The 27,919-nt window shown below is 40.1% G+C and overlaps 1 protein-coding gene, 1 long non-coding RNA gene and 1 pseudogene across 2 annotated transcripts; all 3 read left to right on the forward strand.

Annotated features, from left to right (window-relative positions):
- The first annotated feature begins 1,948 nt into the window (after positions 1 to 1,948).
- LOC126624116 (uncharacterized) lies at positions 1,949 to 3,967 on the forward strand. Its single transcript, XR_007623985.1, has 3 exons — positions 1,949 to 2,910; positions 3,175 to 3,272; positions 3,466 to 3,967. It is a non-coding gene; the product is annotated as an uncharacterized LOC126624116 (long non-coding RNA).
- A 1,288-nt stretch (positions 3,968 to 5,255) lies between these two features.
- LOC126624110 (uncharacterized) lies at positions 5,256 to 7,657 on the forward strand (annotated as a pseudogene).
- An 8,721-nt stretch (positions 7,658 to 16,378) lies between these two features.
- LOC126624109 (K(+) efflux antiporter 3, chloroplastic-like) lies at positions 16,379 to 27,894 on the forward strand. Its single transcript, XM_050293130.1, has 19 exons — positions 16,379 to 16,706; positions 17,142 to 17,525; positions 17,625 to 17,726; positions 18,687 to 18,767; positions 19,571 to 19,672; positions 20,517 to 20,594; positions 21,864 to 21,932; positions 22,139 to 22,189; positions 22,772 to 22,885; positions 22,965 to 23,066; positions 23,154 to 23,288; positions 23,776 to 23,957; positions 24,061 to 24,196; positions 24,466 to 24,537; positions 24,669 to 24,770; positions 25,486 to 25,647; positions 26,449 to 26,538; positions 26,641 to 26,799; positions 27,297 to 27,894. The coding sequence occupies exons 1-19, from the start codon at positions 16,671 to 16,673 to the stop codon at positions 27,573 to 27,575; spliced, it is 2,436 nt and encodes an 811-aa protein (XP_050149087.1). The 5' UTR covers positions 16,379 to 16,670; the 3' UTR covers positions 27,576 to 27,894.
- The last annotated feature ends 25 nt before the right edge of the window (positions 27,895 to 27,919 follow it).

Consider the following 27,919-nt stretch of genomic DNA (forward strand, 5'->3'; position numbering starts at 1 on the left):
TTCTGCTTCAATCTTTTGCATGGCAGAAGTGGTGTGCAACCTTTGCATTTAAATGGTCCTTCAGAACATTCCTTCATAGTGACTTATCCACGCTTGGCAGCTTCAGTGTAAAGAGCCAATATCTGATCAACTGTCATGAGGTATTTGCCGGTGGAATTCATGACCTTGACAGCAGTTGAGGATGAGTACTCGAGAGCAATGCTAAGTAAGCAACCAGGCAAAGGTCTCAGGCAGTCAGTTCCAGATTGGAGGTTTGATTCCATGTGTGGACAAGGACAAAGACAAGGACAAGGAGAAAGCATGATATGGGATACTCTTGCTTTCGACCCTGATGATATGAGATACTCTTGTTCTTGGTGTGGCTTATTTGCTGAGGTATTATCGGGGGAAATAAAGCTGAGTATTTCGAAAGGTTATGTTGATGGTGCCTTCTCGAATGCGATAAAGGGTTGAGCATTTTTGCAGGTTTGCATGTTCGTGGAGGAGGGAGGTCGACGTATATAGGGATTTCCCAATAGCAAGTAGTAATGCTATTCCTTTACCCTTCTTGGTCACAGCAATGTAGTGGGAGCTGCCAGCTTCACGTGTTTTAACTTTGTCAGAGCACTTTGAAAAAGTGGTATGTGGTATCTAGAAAGCTGATGTTGCGTGTGAAGATTACAGACAAGCTTTAGCTAAGGAAATCTGGCTCTCGAAGTTCTGAGAGCTGTGCCTATTCGGTTTTCGAACAAGCAATCCCGTCGGGGATCTGGCTCTCGAGATTTGGAAAGCGGTACCGCTTCGGTTTTTGAGAAAATAATTATGTTGGGAGTCTTTTCTCGAATGTGAGTAAAGGTTGGACGTTCTTGCCAGCCTGTCTTGCCACGGAACATGGAGGTCGACACACATAGGGACTTTCCAGTTGTCAAGCAGCGGTGATGTTCCTTTACCCTTGTGGGTAATAGTAGGGTAGCTGGAACTTCGAAATTCTCGCGCCTAAACTTTGTCAGAGATATTTGGCAAAGTTATATGTGGTACCCGAGGAGTTGATGGTGCGTGTGGAGAGTGGTGATTGAACAGCAAGATTCGCATGCTTTCTACTTCACCAGAAATCTTCGACAGATTGCCCGTAATTTCCGCAAAGCTGAGTGTGCGTGTGACAGGTGCTGATGAGGCTGAAAAAGCAGGTGTTTCTTCGATTTTTGAGAGCGGCCCTCGTGGTCTCTGAGTAGCCCAGCTTTTGAGAAAGGAAGCGCCTCTTCGATTTTTGAGATCGGCCCTCGTGGTCTCTGAGTAGCCCAGCTTTTGAGAAAGCAAACGCCTCTTTGATTTCTGAAGCTCCGTCGAGTGTAGATTTTTATAGAGGCTGGCATTAAGTTCCACAACACACTTGAATCTCCGCTAGTAGAAGCTCCCTTCTTGCATTTCTAAGATCTTGATTTGTCTGACCTCTTCTCTCTTCAACACCTTTGAAAATGTCTGGCCCCTCCGACCGTCGTTTTGACTTGAACCTTGGAAAAGAGGCAACCACGCCTTCTCTAGACAACATATGGCGCCCATCCTTCATATCCTCTACTGGTCCTCTTACCGTTGGGGATTCTGTGATGAAGAATGATAGGACCGCTGCGGTGGTGGCCAGGAACCTTCTCACTCCCATAGATAACAGACTACTTTCCAAACGGTCTGATGAGTTGGCTGTTAAGGATTCTTTGACTCTTAGTGTTCAGTGTGCAGCTTCTGTGTCTAATATGACCCAACGCCTATTTGCTAGAACCCGTCAAGTTGAATCATTGGCTGCTGAAGTGATAAGTCTCAAACAGGAGATTAGAGGGCTCAAGCATGAGAATAAACAGTTGCACAGGCTCGCGCATGACTATGCTACAAACATGAAGAGGAAACTTGACTAGATGCAGGAATCTGATGGTCAGGCTTTACTTGATCATAAAAGGTTTGTGGGTTTGTTCCGAAGGCATTTATTGCCTTCGTCTTCTGGGACTGTACCGCATAATGAAGTTCCAAATGATCAACCTCCAATGCCTCCTCCTTTTGGGGTTCTGTCCAGTACTGAGGCTCCGGATAACCACCCTCCGGTGCTTTCTCTTTTTGGGGCTCTACCGACTGCTGAGACTTCCCCTAAGCAACCTTTGTGAAGGCTCCCTTTTGTTTGTTTATTTTGACTCATGTATATGTACATATTTGTGGCTTATCGGAAATATTAATAAATAAGCTTTGCTTCATTTCAACATATTGTGTTAAATACACCAAAGCCTTCTTCAGAAAGTTCTTTGAATTTTTTTTTCTTTTGTTGAAACTTGTATTGTTGAAGCTTTGTGAGTGAAGCATGTAGTTTGAGGTAGTGTTCCCTTAATTTCCCGAGTGAGGAAAACTTCTCAGTTGGAGACTTGAAAAATCCAAGTTACTGAGTGGTTGTGAGACTTCCGAGTATCAAGGTGCAGTAGCATATGGTGGGAGTCCCCCAAGTCTTTAGGCGAGGAGAGTTGCCGAATGAGGTGTCTTGTTTGTTACTAATTTGTCAAAGTAACGAAGCCTTGTTTTGATGTCACACCTTCGTATATGCCTTATCTAAAAATATTTCCAACTTTTGTGTGTTTGATGCTGCATGCTACTGATTAGACAAGATCAAGTGCAATTAGTAGCTTTTCTCTCTTTTTGATGAGTACTTGTGTCCTACCCAACTCCCTTTTTTGTGTTATTCTTCTTTTTCATCTTTTCTTTGGTGTATGGGAGCTTTTTTTTTTTTTGGTGGAATTGCTTTTCGTTTCCACTAATCAGCCTGAGTCGATGCAATATAACACCATTCTCTATAGCTCAGATCGCAAAGTCATCTTCATGAAAGTTGTTCCTTATCTTGTGAACTACAACATATCCAAATTTGAGATCCATCGGAGTAGTACAACTCCAGAAATTCAGGTATGATGAGTAACTGTTCATCAATTTTTTGTTAACCCGTCAGACTTGTTGTGAGCTTCGAAACTCCATTTTTTCTTGTTCAGCTCAACATATTTTCTTCATCGAAGTTATTCCTCACCTTGTCAGCTACAACATATCCAAATTTGAGATCCATCGGAGCAGTACAAATCCAGAAATTCAGGTATGATGAGTAATTGTTCATCATTTTTATGTCAACCTGTCAGACTTGTTTTGAGCTTCGAAACTCCATTTTATCTTGTCCAGATCAACATACTTTCTTCATTGAAGTTGTTCCTCACCTTGTCAGCTACAACATATCCAAATTTGAGATCCATCGGAGCAGTACAAATCCAGAAATTCAGGTATGATGAGTAACTGTTCATCATTTTTATGTCAACCTGTCAGACTTGTTTTGAGCTTCGAAACTTCATTTTCTCTTGTTCAGATCAACATACTTTCTTCATCGAAGTTGTTCTTTATCATCGTTTTCATGACATATCAAAAATTCAGAATGAACTAACGGTTAAATATTTCCAGATCTTCGAAACATCACAGCAGCTTTTAAATTTGCGGGAATCCGACTGTCGTGTTTGGAGCCTCAACACTTTAATTTCCGTCGCTCAAACAGAAACGATTCCTTCTTGAAAGTTGTTCATCTGCTCAAGAACTATAGGGTGTCCAAAATTCAGCTCCACTGGAGAAGAGCAAAGGTTGCAGAAATTTGATAGATGAAAGGAGGCGGAAGAGGAAGAGAGGGAAATAGGTTGCTTGGGTTGGATTTCTAGTTAAACTTGGGATTTTGGCTTGTTGTTTGATTTATTATAATATGTTTGGAAACATATACATAATTGCTTGTTTGTTTATGACAGGGATGTTGTGGGTGTAGAACAAAACAAATGTTTGCGTTGACCCGTGTTTTTGTACAGGTTCAAGGGAATCTTGGTTTTGTGAACAAAATTTGTTTATTTGTCACAAGGTTTTGTGTTTGGAAAATAGTTTAATAGGTAAGGTTTATTGACTATAGATTTTTGCTTGGGTATATAGCGTGACTAGTTGAAGCTATTTTTAGGATACAAAACTTTTAGCTTCGCACTATCTTGATGAAGAGTGTGCGAAGCTTTTATATGTTTTGGTGTTGAAATTTTGTATTGTAGGTGAAGCATTGGGGTTGAAGCTTGATAGGTGAAGCTTTATAGGTGAAGCTTTGTGTTTAAAGCTTTATAGGTGAAGCTTTGGGGTTGAAGCTTGATAGGTGAAGCTTTATAGGTGTAGCTTTGGTGTTGAAGCTTTATAGGTGAAGCTTTGTGTTTGAAGCTTTATAGGTGAAGCTTTGGTGTTGAACCTTGATAGGTGAAGCTTTGGTGTTGAAGCTTTATAAGTGAAGATTTAGGGTTGAAGCTTTATAGGTGAAGCTTTGGTGTTGAAGCTTTATAGGTGAAGCTTTTGTTGGCATCATAAATTGATTTTGCTTCACACTATCTTGATGAAGATAGTGCGAAACTTTTGAGATTGATATTTGTCCTCCATTGATGAAGCTTTTGTTGGCACCATAAATTGATTTTGCTTCACACTATCTTGATGAAGATAGTGCGAAGCTTTTGAGATTGATATTTATCCTCCATTGATGAAGCTACTGTGTTCCCCCTTTGGATTTTTTTTTTTGAAGGGGGGAACTGAAACATTTGAAATTTGAAACTCCCTAGTGTTAGAAGTTTGAAGATTTTCCATGTGGGGCTTTCTCACGGTTTGAATTTGAATTTTGAATATCAATAGCCATGTTGAACTATATATAAGAAGGATAAGTTTCCATTCTTTACCTTACCTTCATTTGCTCATCTTGTAGTGATTTTTGAAGACATAATGCTCTTTACTTGAGAGGGATTCTGGCATTGCTTTGCTGCACCATCTTCAGGTTGGTAGTCTTCTCCACTAGATCAGATGTTTTCATTCTTGTTGAATTGTTTGAGTGTTCATGTATTTTGTTAAGAACATAATGAACTGGTTGAGCTTTTCTGCATGCCCTATGAGCTTCCTTATGTTTTGATCCTTCATGTAGTGATAGAGTTTGTTTCTGTTTGTTGTAGATGTCGGAGTCTGGAAGTCTTAGTGATGAGGGCTCCCCTAGCTCTAGCTCTAGGTTTGAGCCTGCCATGTCAGGGTCTTCATGGCCTTTGTTAGAGTCTGGTATGAAAGAAACGTTGGATGATCCTCACAATTGTCAAACCTTAGCCAATATTGGTTCTTCCTCCATGCTAATGGGTGAGGGGGTTATTTGTGACGCCATACCCATATTTCGTTCTGATCCTCACAATTGTCAAACCTTAGCCAATATTGGTTCTTCCTCCATGCTAGTGGGTGAGGGGGTTGTTTGTGACGCCATACCTATATTTCGCTCTGAGTTCACAGCGGACCATTTAGAAAATAACTTGTTAGATAGCGAAAAGCAGCTTGAGGCCCTAAGGCGATCATGTAGTATCCCCCGTAGTGTAGGAATATGTTTGGTGCGTTGTGAAGAATTGCCTTCTGAGCCGCCCACGAGTCATGTTATGTTCTATACCCAGACATTAGTGACCTTGGGGGTAAATTTACCTTTGCATCCGTGGTTGCAACAGATGCTGTCTTTTATTGGTTATGCACCGGGGCAACTCAACCCTGGTTTCTGGGATACCTTGATCGGGTTTTATATTATTTGGATGGAGTGTGGATTAGGTGAGCCTTCCTTCCATCAGTGGCGCTACTGTTATAAGATGCGCCCGATGAAAGCATGTACTGGTTATGCCGAATGTGCATGTCGGAGTGAGAGATAGCGTGTTGTCTTTGATAAGAGAAAGGCGTACTGCACATGGAAGAAACGTTGGTGCTTTCTTTATAATGATTGGGAGCATGCTAAGGGTGTCACGCCTGAGCGACGTGTTCCTACTCACTTCCAAACTGTAGGTTGTAATGTATCCATTTTCTCATTATTTGCCATTGTTGTGATTTTCTCTTGCTTCTAAGATTTTTCTTCATGCAGTGACACGAGGCACCATCAAACTCTCCGGACAGGAGCTAGCTGATGCAGAGAAAGTGTTGAGGGTGCCCAAAGAAGATAGACACTTGGGTAAGCTACGACCCTTGTTTCGAAAGTACGGTTTCCAGCCCTTAGTTTCCGAGTGCCAGAGACGAGCGAGTAAGTTGTATCCTCACTTGATCCTTGTTCTGCCTTTTTTTGTTTATATAGATATATAATGTGGTATTCCTTACTTTGATTTTCCTTGTTCAGTGGAGAAGGTGGGCAAGAAAGTGGAGACTAGCACCAAGAAAAGGAGAGTGCCCATGTTAGTTCCTTCAGAAGACATCCTGTTTCACAAGGAAACTCGCAAGCACCGAGTGAGACCAATCATTAAAACTAAGTCTTGAGAAGAAGTCTTCAAGGTTGCTGCCTCGAAAAAAGCTGAAGCTGAGGCCATTGGATGTGCTGTTGCCATAGTTGCCGGGGAAGATAGGCGATTGTTGCCTCCTCTTCCTACTATCAATCCTATCTTTCCTCCAGTTAGGGAGCACATTGGGCAGAAAGGTGATCCTAGTTCTAGCAGCAAGGGTAAAGATAAAGAAGAGGTTGGCAGTGTCCATTGGAAGGATTTGAAGGTTGCCATGCGGCCAAAGGACTTTGGGTATATCAACAATTGCTTGGCAGGGCGTCGATTCACTTTCGATGAGCTCGGAGAGCCTTTAGCTAAAGATGAATCAGATTGTGACCGGATGTTGAAGCTGTCTTCATATGTGAGTGTTACTTTATCATTTCCTTGTTTTCTCCTCTTTATTAGCATTATTTTGGTAGCGATGATCGTCTTGTCATGCAGGTCATGGTTGAGTATCACGACAGACTGCGAGAGGCTGAGCGATGCAAGGTGAAACTGAAAGAGAATAAGCAGCTTGTGAATGATGCCAGAAAGACGAGCAAAGCTTTGGCTGAGGCCATCCAAGTCAGGGATCAACATTTTGAGAGTTTGAAGAGGCGGAATGGTGAGAACTTGAGACTCAAAGTACAGTTGGAGGCGACTAAGAAACAGTTGGAGACAACTATGCTCGAGGTTTCCAAGGTTAAATGGGAGTTGGATAGTGCCTTGGTTAAGGTTTCTGAGCTGAAGAGTAGTATCCCGACTGAGAAGGAAGCTGCTGTGAAGGAGTTTTTGGGTTCCCCGGCCTTTCTCCATGTCCTTAGACCTCGCTGTACCCGGGAAGTTCACTTTGAAAAAAGGAAATGGATGGCTGTCCTTGATCGTTATGATGATGGAAGCGTTCTTCGAAAATACCGTGAAGAAATAGATGAGCATCATCGAAAAGGTGAAACCTTCGACCTTGCCGTTTATTCTAGCAGTGCAGATGAGTCTGGTGATGAGGCTAGTGTTGATGAGCAGAGTCATCAGGGTGATGATGAGTTTGGAAATGCAGAAAATGGCGGTAGGACTCAGAGTGATATGATCAGGGGTTCAACCTCAGATGAGGATGACTAGAAGTGCTTTCACTTTTTGTATGTACTCTACCTGCACTAGTTTGTTGTTTGTATGGCATGTGCCATGTGATAAGCCTGCGAGTTTTTTTTTTTTTTTTTTGCGTGTTTATGAGTGTTTGTATTATCAAGCTTCAAGTGTTTGCATTATCAAGCTTCAAGTGTTTGCCCTATCATTGATGAATGTTTGGCTATGTTTGCATAGATCCTTTGTATAGTCTTGTTGACACATACTTAGATTTTATTTTGTATTGGAAACATGTGCGCTGAAGCTTCAACACTTGAGTGTTTCATTGCTCAGAATGTAAAAGAGTTTAGGGCCGAGTTGGCTAAATCACCTCTTTATTGAATTCATACCAAATGGTCTTTGTTACATAGGATGCCAAATGGCTGTAGCTTAACACTTGTACAATGTGAGTCTATTTGTAATAGTACTTCAAGTGGTCAGCATTCCATGGATGGCCCAGGGTCTTGCCGTCGGAGCTTCTGAGCTTGTAGGAGTCAGGGCGGCTGATGCTGACGACCTCGAAGGGTCTGTCCCAGTTAGGACTGAGTGTTCCTTCACTCGGGACCCTATCACAGAGTAATCTTTTCTTCAGTACCCAATCTCCCACTTTGAAAGAGCGAGGTTTGACCCTTGAGTCGTAGTAGTTGGAAATGCGCTGCTTGTAGGCGACATTCCTCAGGTGAGCCTGATTTCTGTGTTCCTCGACTAGATCCAGATTGAGGGTGAGTTGTTTGTCGTTCTCACTCTGCATGTAATTCTGGATTCGGTATGTTGCTTGCTCAAGCTCAACCGGGACAACTGCTTCTGTACCAAAAGCAAGTGAGAATGGAGTTTCTTCTGTGGAAGTCCGATATGAAGTGCGGTATGACCAAAGAACTTGGGGTACGAATTCTGGCCAACAACCTTTAGCTTTGTCCAAGCTAGTTTTCAGAGTGCGCTTGATTATTTTGTTAACGGCCTCGACTTGTCCATTAGACTGTGGATGGGCTGGAGAGGCAAAACATAAGTTGATGTTGAACTTAGAGCAGAACATCTTGAACTTCTTATTGTCGAACTGCCGCCCATTGTCTGTGACTATCGCATTGGGAATGCCGAATTTGCAGAGGATGTTCTTCCATACGAAGTCTTCTATTTTTCCCTCAGTATTGGTTGCCAAGGGTTCTACTTCAGCCCACTTTGTGAAGTAGTCAACTGCAACGATTGCATAGCTAACCTTGCCCTTCCCTGCAGGCATTGGGCCGATCAAATCAAGTCCCCATTGGGCGAAGGGCCAAGGGCTGATCATAGGAGTGAGCGGCTCGGGAGGGGAGTGAGGGATAGTTGCGTAGCGTTGACACTTATCACATGAGCGAGATATTCTGATGGCATCTTGGTGGAGTGTTGGCCAATAGTATCCTTGGCGAAAAGTTTTGTGTGCTAGGGATCGAGACCCATCATGATCTTCGCAGACTCCTTCATGTATTTCCCGAAGGACAATTTCCGCCTCTGCAGGTGTAAGGCATCTTAGGTATGGCAGGGTAAAACCGCACTTGTAGAGTTGGTCATTAATGATCAGGTAGCGGGCAGACTTGTATCGAATCTGCTTAGCTTGGACTTTGTCAATTGGGAGGGTGCCATGAGCAAAGAATTTATAAATTGGGGTGATCCAACTATCTCCTTGTTGTAAATTGCACACTTCCGCAACCATGGTGCTTGGTACTGCCAACAATTCGACATGAATTTTTCTCCCAATCTTGTCTTCCACTGCCGAGGCGAGGCGAGCCAAAGCGTCTGCATGACGGTTTGCCGCTCGAGGAACTTGGGTGATCTGGTAGTGGAAGTGCTTGAGCAAAAGTCGCGTTTGCGCAAGATATGCTGCCATGGAGCTATCCTTAGCATCAAAGTTGTTTGTGACTTGGTTGACCACTAATTGGGAGTCACTGAAGATATCAATTTGTTTAACCCCAAGATGCTTGGCCAAACATAAGCCTGCTAGAAGGGCTTCGTATTTCGCCTCGTTGTTCGATGCCTTGAATTTGAAACGAAGAGCGTATTCTATCGCCACTTTGTCAGGGGCAGTGAGGACTAATCCTGCTCCGCAGCCCTGTTGGTTGGATGAGCCATCAACATACAGACTCCATGCTAGGGTTGTTGATTATATCTTCTGAGCTTCCGATGGTAATGAAGCTACTGCTTCAGGTGTAGAAGCAATGTCAACAGGATATGTGAAGTCGGCGATGAAATCTGCTACTGCTTGACCTTTTTCGGCTGGTTTTGGTTGGTAGAAGATGTCAAACTCACCCAATGCTATCGCCCATTTGATCATTCGCCCAGACGTGTCAAGACTCTGGAGTATCTATCGAATAGGGTGACTAGTAAGCACGATGATGGCGTGTGCTTGGAAATAAGGGCGAAGTTTTCGAGCAGACATGACCAATGCTAGAGCTAATTTCTCAATGTTGGAGTATCGTGTCTCCGCATCTTGTAGGGCCTTGCTAGCATAGTAGACGGGCCGTTCGACACCACTGTCCTTTCGAATAAGAACAGAACTGACTGCTGAAGCCGAAACCGATAGATAGATAATGAGAGTGTCACCAACTTCTGGTTTGGAGAGCAGAGGGGCTTTACTCATGTACTCTTTGAGGTTCCTGAATGCCTTGGCACATTCCTCCGTCCATGTAATGTACTTCTTATTTCCCTTGAGTGCTTTGAAGAAAGGAGCACATCTGTCTGTGGCCTTAGAGATGAATCTGGTTAAGGCTGCCACCTTGCCAGTAAGGCTTTGGATGTCTTTTGAAGTTACTGGCTCTTTCATGTCGAGGATTGCTTTGATCTTTTCGGGGTTAGCTTCAATGCCTCGTTGGCTAATCATGAAGCCTAAGAATTTGCCAGAGCCCACGCCGAAGGCATATTTGTTGGGGTTCAACCTCATTCGATACCTCTTTAGAATGGTGAAAGTTTTAGATAGGTTGGTGATGTGTTGGTCAGCATGTTTGCTCTTGACTAACATATCATCAACGTAAACTTCCATGCTCTTCCCAATCTGTTCGGCGAACATTGAATTGACCAGTCTTTGATAAGTTGCTCCTGCATTCTTTAGGCCGAAAGGCATGACTTTGTAGCAATATAGTCCCCTGTCAGTAGTGAAAACTGTGTGTTCTTGGTCTGAAGGGTTCATGAGGATTTGGTTGTATCCTGAATAAGCGTCTATGAAGCTCAAGAGCTCACACCCTGCCGTAGAGTCTATAAGTCTATCAATGAGAGGAAGGGGGAAACTATCCTTCGGGCATCCTTTGTTTAGGTCGGTGTAGTCGACACACATTCTCCACAAGACCTTTTGAAGCAGGAGACTTTCCTTGGTCGGATTTTTCTTAACAAAGACAACATTTGCTACCCATGTTGGGTAATTGACTTCACGGACGAAGCCTATGTCCTTGAGTTTTTCAACTTCTGCTTTCATCGCCTCGTATCGTTCAACATCATAAGATCTTCGCTTCTGTTTTACTGGTTTGGTATTGGGATCAATACTCAAGTGGTGACAGATGATATCGGGATAGAAGCCCGGCAAATCTTTATATGACCAAGCGAAGACCTCGACGTTCTCTTGCAAAAATGAGATCAGCGACAACCGAATGGGTGGTGACAAAGTGGTGCCAATCTTCACCATGCGATCTGGATGGTCTTTGAAGATAGAGACATTATCTAACTCTTCAGCGGGTTGTGCTTGCTGGGTGAAGGAGTCATCTCGAGGGTCATCGGGTTGACTGTTGCCATTATGAAGATCCGAGTTGGCTTCATCTGGACTGGTCTTTACTACTTGGTTATGTATAGAGAGGGTCTCCTTGGGGACAGACAGGTGTTGTTGCTTAACTGAAGTGTTGTAACATGATCGAGCACTAAGTTGATCTCCCCTGATGTATCCATTGCCGAAAGGGGTTGGAAACTTCATCAACAACATATGTGTGGATACCATGGCCTTGAGATCATTGATGCTTGTGCGCCCAAAGATGACATTGTATGCCGTCGGGCAATTGACCACTAGGAAGTTAGTGGTAATAGTAGCTGTGTAGGGGCCTGTACCAATGGTGAGGGGTAAGTGTATACTCCCTAAAGGTTGCACGATATCTCCAGAGAAGCTTATCAGAGGAGAAATCGAGCGATCGAGCAAGTGTTCAGCTACATTAAGTGCCTTGAAAGCTTCAGCAAACATGATATTGACTGAAGCACCTGTGTCTATCAGGATTCGTTTCACATCAAAATTTGTTATGTGAGCCTCCACAATCAGCGGGTCGTTGTGAGGGTAAATGATACCTCTTTCTTCCTCAGGGTAGAAACATATTGGATCCTAGTTAGGCTTTTGATACTTGCCTCCCCTGATGTCTTCCACGTGAAACACTTGATGGCCAGGTCTCAAAGTTCGTTCACTGTTTTTCATAGCCCTATTGGAAGATTCAGACATGGGTGTGCCGCCGCTTATAGAGTATATCACATTCACCTGGCGTTGGTTACGGTTATCCCTTGGAGGGTGAAGGAGGAACTGATCAATTTTTCCTTCACGTGCCAAAGCTTCAATATGATCACGGAGGATGATGCACTTCTCGTCATCATGGCCATTATACTCGTGGTAGCAACAAAACATGCCCGTGTTCTTTGTAGACTTGTAATCTGGCTGTCTTGGCTTTAGCTTTGGTATCAGGTGAGCTATATTAGGGTAGATGGCCGCGCATGTAGCGTTCAAAGGTGTGTATGTCTCATACCTCGGGGTAGGGACTGTCTTGACACGTGATTGGCCCACTACGTTGACTGCCTGGGGACGGGCGTTATTGTGATGATATCTTGAGTTATCGCGATAGTGCCCCTTATTCTTTTTATTAAAATTAGATTGGTGAGGATGGAAATCTTTCCTTTTGCCCTAGGATTGATATGTCTGTTGACTTGACGAAGCATTAAATGAGGCAGGGGGTGTGTTGCTGCCGTTTGGAAGGTTGAGGTCTTCTCATTCGGTTGGATCTGGCCTCCACTCCTTACTTGTTGATAAGGGGTGACTGTAGGGGGTTTCCCTTGATATGTCATTGCCTCGGCGGAGGCATGGTTGTAAGCTTGTGCCATCACCTCAGAGTAAGTCTTCCAAGTGTTGGCATTGATCATGTACTTGAAGAAACAGTCACGTAAGCCTGCCGTGAAGGCCTTGAGGGTGGTCTTGTCATCTGCCTCAGCGTAACGAGAATACTCATGGCTGAAGCGGCCAACATACTTTCATAATGACTCGTCCGACTTCTGGCAAATAGTGTACATGTCATCTGCGGAATGCAAACGATCGGTCTGGAAGATGTGTTGAGAGACAAATAGCTTCCTCAACTCTTCAAATGAGTCTACTGTCTCAGGTGGAAGACGGCAATACCAGTTTAAAGCTCCGCCAGAGAGGGTGAAGGGGAAGAGAAGGCACCGTTCTTCGTCGGTGTGTCTCCGGTATACCATGGTGGACTCAAAGAGGTTAAGGTGTTCAATCGGGTCTTCCTTTCCAGTATAGAGTTGTAAGCCAAGTTTCTGCTTTGTCTTTGCTTGGAGGGGGGTGTTGAGGATCTTTCTTGTGAGGGGGCCAGGCCTGGGTTGGTTCCAATTAGGTATCTCGGCTTGACGTTCAGCCTTCAACTTGTTTACTTCATCCAGGAGCTGTAGGACAATGAGGTCCTGAGTGGAGTCATGCACCACTGAAGTTTTCTTCCGTAAGTCCCCATCGCCTCTTGTAAGTAGGAAAGTTTGATCAAGATAGCATGATTTTTCCTTGGACTCGCCACACTGACTCTTAGAGTGAGTATGTCGGAATATTTCCGAGTCCCCTGTACCTTCATGTTCTTCTGGGACTTGTTGCCCATTCCCTAGATTGGCTGCTGGCCTGGGTCGTGGAAGAGGACCGAGTCTTTCAGAAACTCTTGGGTCATTGATCTTTGAGCTTATGTGGATGAGATTCTCTCGACGTTGCTTTAGGAAGTCTCGACAATCGCGATAGACGGCTTTTGATCCTTCCACTCCCTCTGTGAAGATGTGCTTTCCTTTACTTCTTCTGCTTCGGGTTGAAGCAGCTGGGTTGAGAGAAGTCTCATGTTGATTATCACATTGATGTGTAGCTCGATCCCTATCAGGGATGTCCGTGTTGGATATCGGTGACCTTCCTTGTTGGGGGGCATTCAGATGATTGTTGACCTCAACAGGGGCGACGAGCTTGTGTGTTTGAGCATGCCTAGCCTCGTGAAGCATCTCAAAAAGTTTTTCATATTGTTCCTGGAGGACCTCATTCTTCATCGCTATCTTGTTGTTCTGAACCTCTAGCTCATCGACTTTAGCTTGAAAAGTAACTCTATTTCCCTCCTGCTTTCGTTGCTTCATACTAGGTCCAAGGGGGGTGTCATTCTGTGTGCTATGGCTTCTTTCGCTCCCCATGTCGGAGAGAGATGCTTGGCTAAAAGAGAGTGTACGAGATGTGGAAACCAGCTTGACAAAGCTGAAGAGAGTGGGAATAAGTGTCGTTTCCCACAGACGGCGCCAAATGTTGATGCACAAAATCAGCGAGGACTTTGGTACAACAGAAAGTATCAGGTTCGTGACCTTCGCTTGGTTGCTTTGATCACTAGTGAAGATAAGTACGTAAATGAATAGGGACAGGGAAGCAAACACAAGATGTACGTGGTTCACCCAGATTGGCTACGTCCACGGAGTAGAGGAGTTCTCATTAATTGTGAAGGGTTTACATAAATACATAGGTTCAAGCTCTCTTTTTGTGAGTTCTAGTGAATAGTTTAGTACAAAATGACATTAGAGATTATTGTGGGAGAATGATCCCTATTTATAGAAGAGAGTTTCCTAGTGAATAGTTTAGTACAAAATGACATTAGAGATTATTGTGGGAGAATGATCCCTATTTATAGAAGAGAGTTTCTAGTTTTGTTCTGACATTGACACGTGTCGTGTTGTGATTGGCTTCTGATGTTGACACGTGTCGTGCTGTGATTGGCTTCTGATGTCGACACGTGTCGCATTGTGATTGGCCTCCTGGTTGAAGGGAAGCTCTTCTGGGTCCTTGACGGTATAACGTTGACCGGTGCTCAGTAGTTTCGGGATTGGTCAAGTATGGTACAAACAACAATTAAGACATGGATTAAGGACAACACAGCACAACGAGCTTTTATGTTTTACCTTGAATGCTATTGCTAATGACATATTCCTCAAGTTTATACTTTCTAGCTGCATAAGTGAATTCCCAGTGAGGGGCTCTATATGGGGCTAGAAAAGTGGTGAATATAGCCAATTTTAAAGTTCCAAGGAATTTTTGGAGCTTTATAAAAGAATATCTCACAATGAGGGGCCATTTTTTTCGGGTTCTATAAGGGGCTATAAATATTTATTTATGTAGTAATTTGATTATGTGACCATTTTTTTTGTGTGTTAAACTTTTCTTAAGTTGATTTTTAGACGTGTTATCTTAATTTTCTTTTTAAGAACCTTTCAACCTAAAAAGTTCAAACTCTGATGGTTAGATTTCATCACTTATGAACCGTTCGTTAGATTAGATTCTCTTATTTCAATCTCATTAGTTGAAAGATATAAACCCTCACTTCGCGCTCAGAAATAATTTGATTTTCAGGTACAACACAACACTTTACCTAGCACCAATTGGTAAATTAGTATCATACAATTTTCAAAAAAATTATTAGAAAATTTCACATACCAATGCCCAGAAACGTTAAATCAATATGAAATTTTAATTCTTATGGAGTTTAAAACAACCATTAATTAGCCAAATTGGAATAAATTACAAACACACACAACCAAATGTTTCATCATATAACAAGGGGCATTTTAGGACTAAAATTTTGTAATCTGAGTCACAAGGCAAATTTAATGAACTCTTTTTTTTTTTTTTTGTTAAAACCCAATAAACGGGTTTAAGTCAGGATAAATATATATATATAATGTGTTAAAGTTTTAAGAGGGCAATCTAAATTTTTAGACTAATAAAAGTGAGCCTATTTAGTAGAATAGCTTCTATCATTTTATGTCTTAAGCATTAAACATACAAAGAAAATGTAGGAGGATCTTTGGAACAAAAATATGTACGAAAAAGGAATAAAAAAAAAGTAGAATGAGAGTATAAGTGTATTCGCAAGTGAAGGAAGAATGACTCACATAGATTGCTACTTTTCTCGTAGAACCCATTGTTTTCTGGGGTTGGATGTATCCCAATTTTATGTTACCCAAAAATGGAAATGGCTAGCCAAGGTGGTGGATCTAATCCCATTTTCCGGCTCATTAGGATGAAAATTCTTTGTAAGACTTAATATAGTAGTCTCATGAAGGATAAATCCCCCATTGGTGATGCTCTAACTAAGGATGATGCCTTCTTTTGCTTGGTTTTTGTGTAGACAGGTTTTTTTATACACCTTCAAGTAAGTTTCCTAGGATGAGAACCCCCCCTAGGATGAGAACCCCCCCCCCTCCCCCCACAAAAAGAAGAAGTTATAATTGTGCTACTAGAACCCAAGAGAGGAGTTGTTATTAGCACTTCGACTCATTGATCCCAACATCCGATGATAAAGTTTGACAGCGGCTTCAAAAATGGGGAGGCTTTAAGCACACCCTATGGGAGCAGAAACACTGTGAATCTTGAGGTGCCCTACTACACTACTTTGAGCGCAATCACTTATCACGTATGAAAATATGAATGGTACCATCAATTTTAGATACAAAACATGCAAAAATGAAAGTACCTCGTTACCTATGCTGTGGTAAAACCAAGCCAATTTCACCAAAGAAAAAGAAAACGTGCACAAACGTTGGTGGTTCTATCTTTTCTGCCTTATCTGCAAAAAGTTGTGTCAGATAATTACAAGTGGCAAGGTCTTTGCAGCCTATGGTAAATCGCCAGGTGGACAGACGCAGTATACGGAAAAGTCATATCGGCTTTTGTCATTTAGTTGACGTTGAAACCCCTTTCTCGTTGCTCCAACGCCCGCCTCAGCCTGCCTCGAGTTGTCGACAGACTCAGTCGCATACAATCCAAGCTTACTGGATTAAATCTCTCTCGTGTGCATTTTTCGTCCTTATCTTTTGCTTCTCCCTCTCTTTCTTTCTCATCTTTGACTCAGAGGGGTCAAATGACTTAGCTCTCTGTGTTTTCCTCCATATTTGCAAAAGTAAATTGTGGGTTTTGTAAGAAAAGCAAAATAAATTGGGGGTTTTTCTTTTCTTCAATGTGGGTTTTCTTCTGTCATCAGCCTCAGCACTATGTTGGAGTCGGTGACTTATATCGGAAGCTCTAAGGTAAAGTGGCTCCTACCTCTTTTCCTTTTCTGTATATTTTCATGCCTACCAAATGATGAACTGAAAAGATGTTGTCTTTCTTTTGGTGACCATCACCATCAGCAGGGAACAGCTTAAAACAGTTTGGATTTTTTTTTACAGAAGTATTCTAGCTCATCTAATCTGCGATGAAATGATGACTAATTTGTCGAATAATTCAAACTGTCATCTATGTGCTCAAATTTTTGCCAATTTTGTCCTAATATTATTTTGTCAAGTTTTCAATCCTCCACAGGAAACCAGAACATGCAATCATCCAAAGTTTCGGAATTTTTGTTTAAAATCGAAGGCCATTAAGTTCTCCATTCTTCTTTGCTCCTGCATTTTAATAGTGGAGTAAGCTAGTTAAATTGTTTAAGTTAATCTAGCCTATATCTTGTCTTCTCTTCCTTGCAGGGATACAGCACTATCAAACAAAAGAGCCCATCTATGGCCTGCTCTCTATCCATATCACGGCTTTCTGGGCGTTCTTTTATTCCGTATTCCAGTAACCATCAAGTGCATCCATTATCATATGCCACTAATTACAACACAAGGCATCCCCCTTTTGCTCCAAGAAACTTTTTGGGAAATCCTTTGCTAGCTTCCTCTGTCTGCGGATGGAGAGGACTTTATCTCTCAAACCACAGACCAGTCCATTCAAAAAGATTGCGAACGCATGCAGGACTTGATGTTGCGAGTGCTGTTGATGTCATTAATGATTTGGGATTTGATACTTTGACGTTCTTAGCTGTTACTGTCATTATCGTTCCGGCATTCAAGATCATTAAAGCTAGCCCTGTAAGACTATTGTTGGATCGTACCTATATTATTGTTACTTTTCTAAATTTACATGAAATCTCTTCTTAGCTGAAATACAGTATACGCTATGGTTTTCAGATACTTGGTTTCTTTTTTGCGGGGATTGTACTCAATCAATTTGGCTTGATTCGGAATCTTACAGATGTGAAAGTTTTGTCTGAATGGGGGATTCTTTTCTTGGTAAGCATTCTTTGTTGATGTGTACTGTCGGAAAAGTTAATAATATCTGGCCTTCTATTCTTATGCTGTACCTGTACCATGTCTATGAATACTGCAAATTCATCACCTTGCTTTGTGAACCTGTGATAGTCCTTGGTGTTAGCTCGATGTACATTATTTGTATATTTTCTGTCATATTCAACTACTGTCGTCTATGAGATTTGACTCAAGAACAAAGTGGAGACTAAATGCCATTATTCAATTGGTCATTGCCGATATACATAGTTGTGTATTCCCCAACAACTTAACCTTTTGGGGTTCAATAGTTGTCTAACATGGTATCATACCCTTGATCACATGAGGTCATGCCTAGAACCTCCTACTGGCATTCACCATCTTTTGCTGGTTAGGGAGGTGCAGGTGAGAAGGGAGGGTGTTGTCTTGATATGCATGCTTGGATCATTCTCTAACTTAAGTTTTTGAGGTCTAGTGGTTGCCTAACACTTGAGATAAGACAAAAATTTCTTTTTCTGTTACAAAGACAGAACATTTTCCTTTTCCTTAGGGCCACCCTTGTGTACTTCATAGAAAGAATGAAAATCATTTATTCTCGTATGTACTTTTGATGTTCAAACATAAGTACATCCATCTTAAATTTTTTTTTTCTATTGGTTAATTACCGGATTTACCTAACTGTGACACTAAGAGGAAGAAAGATGATAAATATTTAGGGTTCACCGGCTGGACATACTGAGGATTATGGACAGGGAAAATACCTGGGAAGGTGTTTGGATGAAGTGTCCTCTGCTTTGCAGTCTTTTCTTCGATGCTTGTGCCATTTTTCTTTCTGCAATTTGCATTCTCCCACAAGTTAAAAGAATATGATTTTCTACAGAAGCTTATATTCCTCTCTTGGTGATATGTTGGTGCATACCTTTTACACTGTTTTCGTTTTGTTTGACTGTTATGTTTCCCTTTCAGCTGTTTGAGATGGGCTTGGAGCTTTCATTTTCGCGTCTAAAGGCTCTTGCAAAATATGCCTTCGGAATGGGATTAACTCAGGTAATTTGTAGACAAAAAACAATACTTGGTGTTTCTAGTATCTATCTGGTTGTGTAAATTAGACGATAGTATTCTCTTTATTGAGGATAATAATGAAGTTCAAACTGGAGTAGTTTATCATCAGATATATATTTCATATAACTGAAAAATTGTACTTTTTGAGGTTATTTCAGATTTCATGGTTAAGGCACCCAAAAAAAGAAAGAAAAAGGTGATTCTTCATAAGGAATGGAATAAGATAGGAATTGAGTTGCTAATAAGAAGCAGGAAGAAATGGACGTTGCATTTCAATGTTTTGTTTGCTTAACAAATTAATTGCACGGAACCAAATAATTTAATTATATTTTTATATTTCTCATTTTTGTGAAAAGTTATTTATATAAACAAATTACTTTTCGGTAACAAATATCAATTTTTAGATCTCTCTCTCTCTCTCTCTCTCTCTCTCTCTGTGTGATCAATGAGGGTTGATAAATTATAATTAAAGTAAGTTCTGAACTTCTTATTGAATAGGCATAGGGGTATTTGCATTGCTTAAGGGCTAAGGCTCTTGCAACACCTTTGTTGTGGGAGAATTTCATGAAAGGTTATTTTCGTCAAGCTGGAAGCGTACTTTGTGCTGTTGATATATAATTTTAAACACCTTCGAATAGTACCATTGTCATTACGTAGTCCTATAATTGCTCTTTGCCCTGGTCTTTTATGCTAAGCTTCTGTTTGCAGTTTATGAATGCTGCACAAATTGCATGGAAAAACACAAATAGTGCTGCTTGAAATTTTGACCTTTTTTTCCCCTCTTGAAGGTCGTATTATCTACTCTTGCTTTCACAGCCTTCGAACTTCCACCTAATGGTGCTATTGGAACCCAAATTTTGACGTTCCTCTTTAACTCAAGGCCTGATTTGGTGAGAGCTCTGTTCCGTAGAACACTTTTAGCATTTGTTTCATCTATATGTAACACGATATCACCATTCATCTGCTCTTGTGATGTTTTGAATCTTTTGACTTAGTTACTTGTTTGATTCCACTTTATATAGTTTTCAGGCTTGCATCCACATTTGGTGCAGTGTTTACAGTTTTCTTCTATAATTCTCTTCTTTTGATTTCAACTTATGTGAACCATACTTTCTAACTTGATTATGATTTGAGCTAATGGGCATGGTCACTAAGCTAGTGGCTAGTTGCACATATCAGGTCTTATATTATTCTTATCTGTCCTTTGTATCCATAAATTCACGATGGTATTACTTCTATGTTCTTTGTTTGATATCTTATTGGTCTTTGGTTCATTGGAAGGGGTTCAAGCTCTGGGCCTATCTTATTCCTAATCCATTACCCCACCCTCCCTCACAACTAACCTGAGGAGTATAATTTTGTTTTTATCCCAAGTGTCCTTTATACATTGAAGGGGTTCAAGTTCTGAACGCATCCTAATCCTAACCCATTACTCCACCCTCCCCCACATCTTGGGCTAACTCTACGAGTATAATTTAGTTTTTGTAAAGATTTGACAACTAATTTAGTTATAGTGGTAATCCAATTTTCTTTATTATCTTTATCCAAGTGCTTGTCCTGGTAAAATATTCAAGTATGATATATTTGTTTTGTTAAGTTAGTAAGCCTTCTTGATGTTTAAAATCACTATTGGTTTGTCTTTCAGTGTCACCAACTGGAGTGTGATACAGACAGACCTCTGTCCTTGTCCAAGCCATTTTTAATTTTTATTTTATGTTCTTCCTTTCGTAATAGGTCAACATCAGAAGCATTGATGAAGCCGTAGTGATTGGTGCTGCTCTCTCTCTGTCTTCTTCAGCTTTTGTACTTCAGGTAATTTAATTACGGAACTGCAGAATTTTTCAAATGAAGAAATCTGTTTCATTTAGCTGCTATTAATGATTGGTGCTAGAAAATGGTTAGTTATATTCGAGAAAAAAGTGATCATTTTCCTTCTTTCTTCCCCCTTGCTAAGCTAAAGTCGCGTGCTTTATATATTTCATTTTCTTTTCCTATTCTTTTGGGAAAAGGCTTTGTTGTTGTTGTTTATTCTTTTGCTTTCCAAGTTTTAGTAAGAACGCTTTGATGATAATTTACTTCTTACCAGGGGTAATGGGCAATCTATATAGTTGCAGATTGCACCATGACATTTCAGTTGTTGGGTTAAATTTAAACTGACCAGGAACTTAGCTGTACTGGCTTTAAACTTAAAAGTCCTTTTCACAGTTAAGGATTGTTTGTTGTCAAGCTTTAAAACCATGCTTTTAAGCTAGTTACTCAAAAGCTCAATCACCATACATATTATGAACTATGAAATATAGTACTTGTATGCTGTCTATTACATATCTTATTTACAACAAATGTTTTCACATATTTAAATCGAAGCTGAACCTATTAACCTAAAAAGGAGATTAACTGGTTTTGATTAATTGTCATAGACACCTGAACATTAACAATATAAAATAGTTGTCTAAGGAAGTGTAGGAAGAGTTTTCTGTTTTATTGTTGTATTAATGGTGCTTGTATGACTTGACTATAGCACCTCACCAGCAAATAAAGCATAATAATTTAGTAAGAATTGACAAGAAGTATGCATGTGTGTATCATCCGCTTACCAGCATATCATATCTTTTATCCAAATTTTGGTCCCTTGAATGGGTATAATCCATGTAACACGTTTATTTATTTATTTATTTTTAACTAGTGTATCTGAGTCTTTGACTCGACTAATCACTAGGCCCCCCGCCTGACCCCACAACATTTGGGGAGTGAGAAACTCTAGCATTTGCTAGGTGGTACCATGGGAGAGAGTCGAACCCCAGACCACTTGCGAGCAAACCAAGGATCTGACTGCTAGACCAACAACTCTTAAGTTAATCCATGTAACACATTTAAGATCCTAGTTTGGGGAATTCAATGTCTTAGATAGTTTTGACAGTGTCCCTTGTTTCAATTTCATTAACTTTTTACCTTTACAAGTTCTAAAATGGACAACAATGCAGAATGTCTACTTTATTCCTCGTACCAAAAAAATTTCTGTTAATTTATATGTAATAGATTAATGACCATTTAATATCGCTGCTTACATAGAATAATGTATAGCTACTTGCAGAGAAAGGTGAACTCCCTACAAGATTTGGGTCAGCAACTCTAGGGATACTTCTTCTACAGGTTCTATTCCAAACCACGCTTGGAGTTATATTTTTTCTTCTTTCCCTTTTTGGGTTTGTTTTGATTTGTTGAATTGAATGGAATAAGCAATGGTGTTGCATTTTCTTTTACTTCCCATTCTGGATTTTGATAAGGTCGCCATGCAAAATATACAACAAGAGTATGATGTCAATAACTTTGGGCCCCCCACTACTTGATATTTGCAGGACATAGCAGTCGTACCTCTCTTAGTCATACTTCCAGTGCTGGAAAGTCAGGTATACGAGAAATTCAACTAATATTTTTCAACAGTTATAGTTGAATATACAATTTTGTTAATGTCATTAGGATTACTGAATACTGATGGTAGAACATAAAATCATTGTCTCCTATATATAATAAAAAAAAAAAAGAATTAATCGTATGGCTGTGAGTACTGGGTGTAGTAGACCACTGTTTATCTCATATGTGATCTGTGCAATGTCTTTTGTGAAGAGTCTGGAGTATGGAAGAAAGAAATTCCAGTGAAAATCCAACGTAAAGCTCAAACTGATTTGGAAATTTTCATTTCTAATTTCTAGGTCCAATCCAAAATATATCATCAGTGAAGGATACTCAATGCTTGGATGAAGCTTCTATTATATTAAATTATTAATACAGGAAACCTGTTTTTATTATCAACGCCTTCATGTTTTGAGGGAATTTTATTTTATCATCCATCCCTGATTTGTGTCGTCACTTTTTGCACCTTTTATCTTGACCATGATGTTTTATTTCTTTTCGTTTTCTTTTTAAACATTTTTCCTGCTTTCAGATACTAGTCACTTATTCAGCATTCCTTCATTTTTATTTTTCTTCAGAACCTAGCAGAGGAAAGTATATGGCCAATGCTTCTGAAGGAAAGTCTAAAAGCCTTAGGTGGACTTGGTATTCTTTCTCTTGGAGGAAAATTCCTTCTTAGACGAGTTTTTGAGGTGGGCATTGCAAACAGAACGGCTTAAACTCATTTTGTATATTTTGTTTCTGGCCACTAAATTAAGTTTGTAAAATCAGTTTGTGGCAGAAGCAAGGAGCTCTGAGGCTTTTGTTGCACTTTGCTTATTGACAGTTGCAGGGACCTCACTTCTCACCCAGAAGTTGGGTTTCAGTGATACGGTTTGACATTCCTTCTCATAGATGGAGAATATCTGAGATTATCATGTCCTCTATTTATGTAATAGTTGAGTTTCACTGTATATGCAGCTTGGAGCTTTTTTGGCTGGAGCACTGTTAGCGGAAACAAATTTCCGGACTCAAATTGAAGCTGATATAAGGCCATTTCGAGGCTTACTTCTTGGATTATTTTTTGTAACTACAGGGACGTCTATTGACATGCCGGTACAGAAGTACTGTTTAGTTTCAAACATCATTTTATGTTTCTGGATTCAAGCTTGTTTTCTAAACTTTTCTTCTCTGAAAATGCCATTTTTGGAAACTTGTTTGGCTGCCTGCTTGTTTTGACACGGTTCTCTTTGTTTAATGTTTCAGTGACAGAATACTGTTAGTGAACCCAGGCACCAAATAATTTATTTTTTGTATGAAAATAGTTAACTTGGTTATGACTATGCTTTTTATTCTGTTTCCTTTAACTGTTTTATTGATCTGGTAAATGGTCCTAATGTCTTGAAATATAAACCAATAAAGATGAAATTTAAGGTCCTTATTTCTTTGACCTATGTGATGTGAACTTATCTCTCTTTGTGTTCAGTTCTCATATAAAACATTTACAGATGCACCAATAATAGAAAAAGCAGAATAATCATTAATCATTCATAATTTAGCCTGCCTTTTCTTTTACACAAGTCATATTTTCTTTTATATGCAGCTTCTGTTCCGAGAGTGGCCGAATGTGCTTTCGCTCTTGGGAGGTTTGATTGTCATCAAGACACTGATAATAACAGCGATAGGCCCTCGTGTTGGACTTACCTTACAGGAAAGTGTAAGAATAGGGCTGCTTCTATCTCAAGGAGGCGAGTTTGGATTTGTTGTTTTTTCGCTTGCAAATAGGTGAGTTATAGACTCATAACTTGTTATATCAAACAGAAAATAGTATGACTGAACATTTCAGGATTTCTATCTGTTTAAATAACTTCCTGCCTTGTCGAAACAGGCTTGGTGTGCTGCCACTCGAGCTTAACAAGTTGCTTATAATTGTTGTTGTCTTGTCAATGGCATTGACCCCATTGCTTAATGAAGCTGGAAGAAGGGCTGCTGAATTGATTGATGACAAATTTGGTGCCGAGGATGTGAGTTCCTACATCATGTAGGAATTGATTGATGAAAATTCTGGCATTGATGTGTCTGGATTGATTTTTCATGCATCAACTTTTTAAATTACAGCTCAAGGCTATAACATTACTCATTTAACGTTTTATCAGAAACTGAACATAATTTATTTATGATAAATCATCAAGTAGTATAACCATCCAGTTTTTCCTAAATTAGTTTTTGATTTATAATACTCCCATATCTTTGATATCAGTTTAGTGCCTGAATTTTAAACAAATTTGTACAGAAAGCTGCTGAGGTGGTGAACTTTGATTCAAGTGAACCTGTTGTCATTCTTGGATTTGGACAAATGGGCCAGGTAGGTTTAACTTATGTTGTTCTGCAGTATTATAATTGCGAGTGAGCTGCGGGTCTCAGATCCAATTGTAATTGCGATTGCTCTCTCTCTCTCTCTCTCTCTCTCTCTCTCTCTCTCTCTCTCATGTCCAGGTCCTTGCCAATTTCTTGTCCACTCCATTGGCGTCTGGGATAGATAGCGATAATCTGGGATTGCCGTTTGTAGCTTTTGATATGGATCCTTCTGTGGTGAAGGTCAATGAATTTTCTTTTCGTTGCTTTCTATGTTAAAGAGGATTTTATATGAATGACTGCTAGCTCAGTCCGAAATATTTGGACTTCTTGTTTAGTCTGAAATAGTTGACAACTTGTAATAAAGCAGGTGAAATCTTCTTAATTGCCATAATTAATTGAGGAAGTCTGGATTTAACAATTACAACAGAAGTGAATTTTGAATTGTCAGTTATAAAGTACTATAGAATTTTACACACCATTAGAATGAAATGATTGCCACCCACCAAATTGGTTTTTGTATAGTTGTAATATTTTCTGATAGCATGAAAACACCAAGGATCTCATCAACAATGCAGTAATCTTGATATCATAAACGTTATATTTAACAAGCCTCAAGAGCTAAACTATGGTAGACACACCTTCTAATATCATATGCTGTTTGGGGACTCTAATTGCATAATTGCATTAGAAGCTGGGAATCAGTGATGAAAGAGTGAAATATGCTTAATATGCAGATTGGAATTTGCTACCCAGATAAAGTTTATTATTGTTTCCATTTAATTCTCCTTAAACCTTATTAGTTTTGTTTTTGACACTTGGAGGAAGTTTGACATCTTTAACAAATGGAAAATCTATATATTTATTGCAGTTCTATATTATTATTTTTTAAAAGTACGTTAAAGATAAATTGATACTTGGTGATGACATTAAATTGCTTTCACCATTCGATTTACAGGCGTCTAGGAAACTTGGTTTTCCAATTTTGTATGGGGATGGATCACGTCCAGCAGTTTTGCAATCTGCTGGCATCTCTTCCCCCAAAGCTGTCATGGTTTTGTACACTGCGAGGAGTAGAACTACTGAGGCCGTTCAAAGGCTTCGACATGCTTTCCCAGCGGTAATGCTCTCGCTCTCTCTCTTGTCAATCCATTACAAGAACATAGGATGCAATCACGCTAAGTAGACAGAAACTTTATTTGGGTCCACTAGAAACCACAGCAAAGGGAAAAAATTGTTCTCAGGAGCTTGTGAAGTTTCAGTACCTGTCATAGAAACATTGCCCCTATTATTAAACATGTTTTGTCCATGTCATCCAATCTTGGGCTAAAAGCACAGGTTTCAAATTTGCTATTGCTGCATGAATTATCCTTGAATTGAGCTTCTCTTGTTTTGGATTTCAACTCAATGTAGGATATTCAGTGGTTTTAAACCCATTTTTATATGAAGCCCGAAATTGTTTTTGTTTTCATGTTCTTTATACGGTTTTCCACTGACTTTGTTACATTTCTGTTTGCGCGCGCGTGGGGATGGGGTTCTCATATGCATTATCTTCATTCCAGCTTTTCTAAATTCATCTGGACCCTGACGTGGTTTAGTTTACTGCTTACAATCATAGAAGTTCAAGAGTAAGAAATATTACTTATTTATACACATAGAGTGACATCGTACAATTTGTGCCTCAAAGGAGTTTCCCATTGAACTCTGATTTGAAGGGCATTGTAGAAACCTTTAAATTTGATATTGACATCCAATTCAATTTGAGAGTCCCAGTCTTTTTTGGCTATACATTGATTGCACCAGCTCAAGTAGTACGAAGGCTAAATTCCTGCCAATATAGTTTCCTGTCTTATCGGATTTTAAACCCTTTTGTATACTTCTCCACTGTGGTCTGAATATGGTAAGAATTCTGTATTGGCAGATCCCTATTTATGCCAGGGCTCTGGATCTCAAGCACCTTTTAGAACTGAAGAAATCAGGTGCAACAGATGCTATTCTGGAAAGCGCAGAGGTATCAAGTTAATTCATTGTTATTGTTTGTGTTATTGAATACATTAACTAGCAAGTCTTTTTGTTACAACTTGACACCTAATTAATATTTTAATTCTTGCAGACGAGTTTGCAGCTGGGCTCCAAGCTTTTGAAAGGGTTTGGAGTTAGGTCCGATGACGTAAACTTTCTTCGTCAACTCATTCGGGATTCTATGGAACTGCAAGCTCAAGGAGTGAGCAAGACTGATGAGAAAGAACTTAATGATCTGCAGCCTATGCAGGTATTTGCAAATATCCTACACTGAAACTGATTTAGACTTGATTTACAGCATTGTAGCCACGCCATGAATTTTAATTGGTTGATAATTTTTTATTCATGTTTCAAGTTAAGAAGTTTGTGGTAATTTGATCTTTCAAGAATGATACTGGCATTTAAAATGGACATGATGGTTTGTCGAACCAAAGATACCTTAAACATTACGAGAAAGTTATAGTATTCAGTTTCGCTGAGGCATTTTTCTAAGTTTGATAGGGTGCCTGAACTAATGTGAACTGTCCATTTGCTTCTGCTAACATGCATTCCTCCTCCCCTCCCCACCTCCTCCCATTTTCCTTGTTTCTTATATAATCATGCGACCTTGGATACCCTTAATGACATTTTGAAGACGCAAAATTTATAGCAACATCAAGTTGAGCTACTAGAATTACTATGTAAAGCTTATTGATGCAATGCAGTAGAATGATCTATGTATAATAACGAATGGGTTTGGTTGACAAGGTGAGAGTTGCGGACTTAATTGATGACGCTGTACCCCTTTCACCAACTCCATCAGAAGACAAATCATGGGGGTTAAACGAGGAAGATGCTTCTTATAGCTTGACATTTGAGGGGGATGTGGATGCAGCAAAGCATGACAGTGAGCTCCACCGGTCAGAGCATACAGAAGAAAACAAAGAAGTTTCACACCGTGGCTTTGATACAGAGAACGGTTTTGCAATGAAATCACAAGACATTGAGGGATCTACCTCTTCCGTAACAACAAAGGATGAACCGTAAGAAAGGTGGGAAAATAGTTTATAAGCTTGATTTTCGGTCCAATGAAATCATAATTCCTTGATGAAGGTGTCGAAAACTAGTCTGTTTTGCTTGAGACTAGCAATGCGCACTGGAACAAACTAAACTCTCCGATACAGTATTCTTTGTTTCAGGAAACAGAGCGAGGAGCGATAATCCTTTTTTTCAAACCACATGCATGTATATTTTTTTCAATTCTTTGTTTCCTGACAATGTCGACCCCATTTAGTGCGGGTAAGGCTTTGTTGTTGTTGTTTCCTGACAATGCTCGAGAAATATAAGACAAAATGTTTTAGTTTTAGTGGTTTTTTCTTTTGTTCCTAAGT

This window comes from Malus sylvestris, chromosome 5 (genome assembly GCF_916048215.2).
Source record: "Malus sylvestris chromosome 5, drMalSylv7.2, whole genome shotgun sequence".
NCBI lineage: Eukaryota > Viridiplantae > Streptophyta > Magnoliopsida > Rosales > Rosaceae > Malus > Malus sylvestris.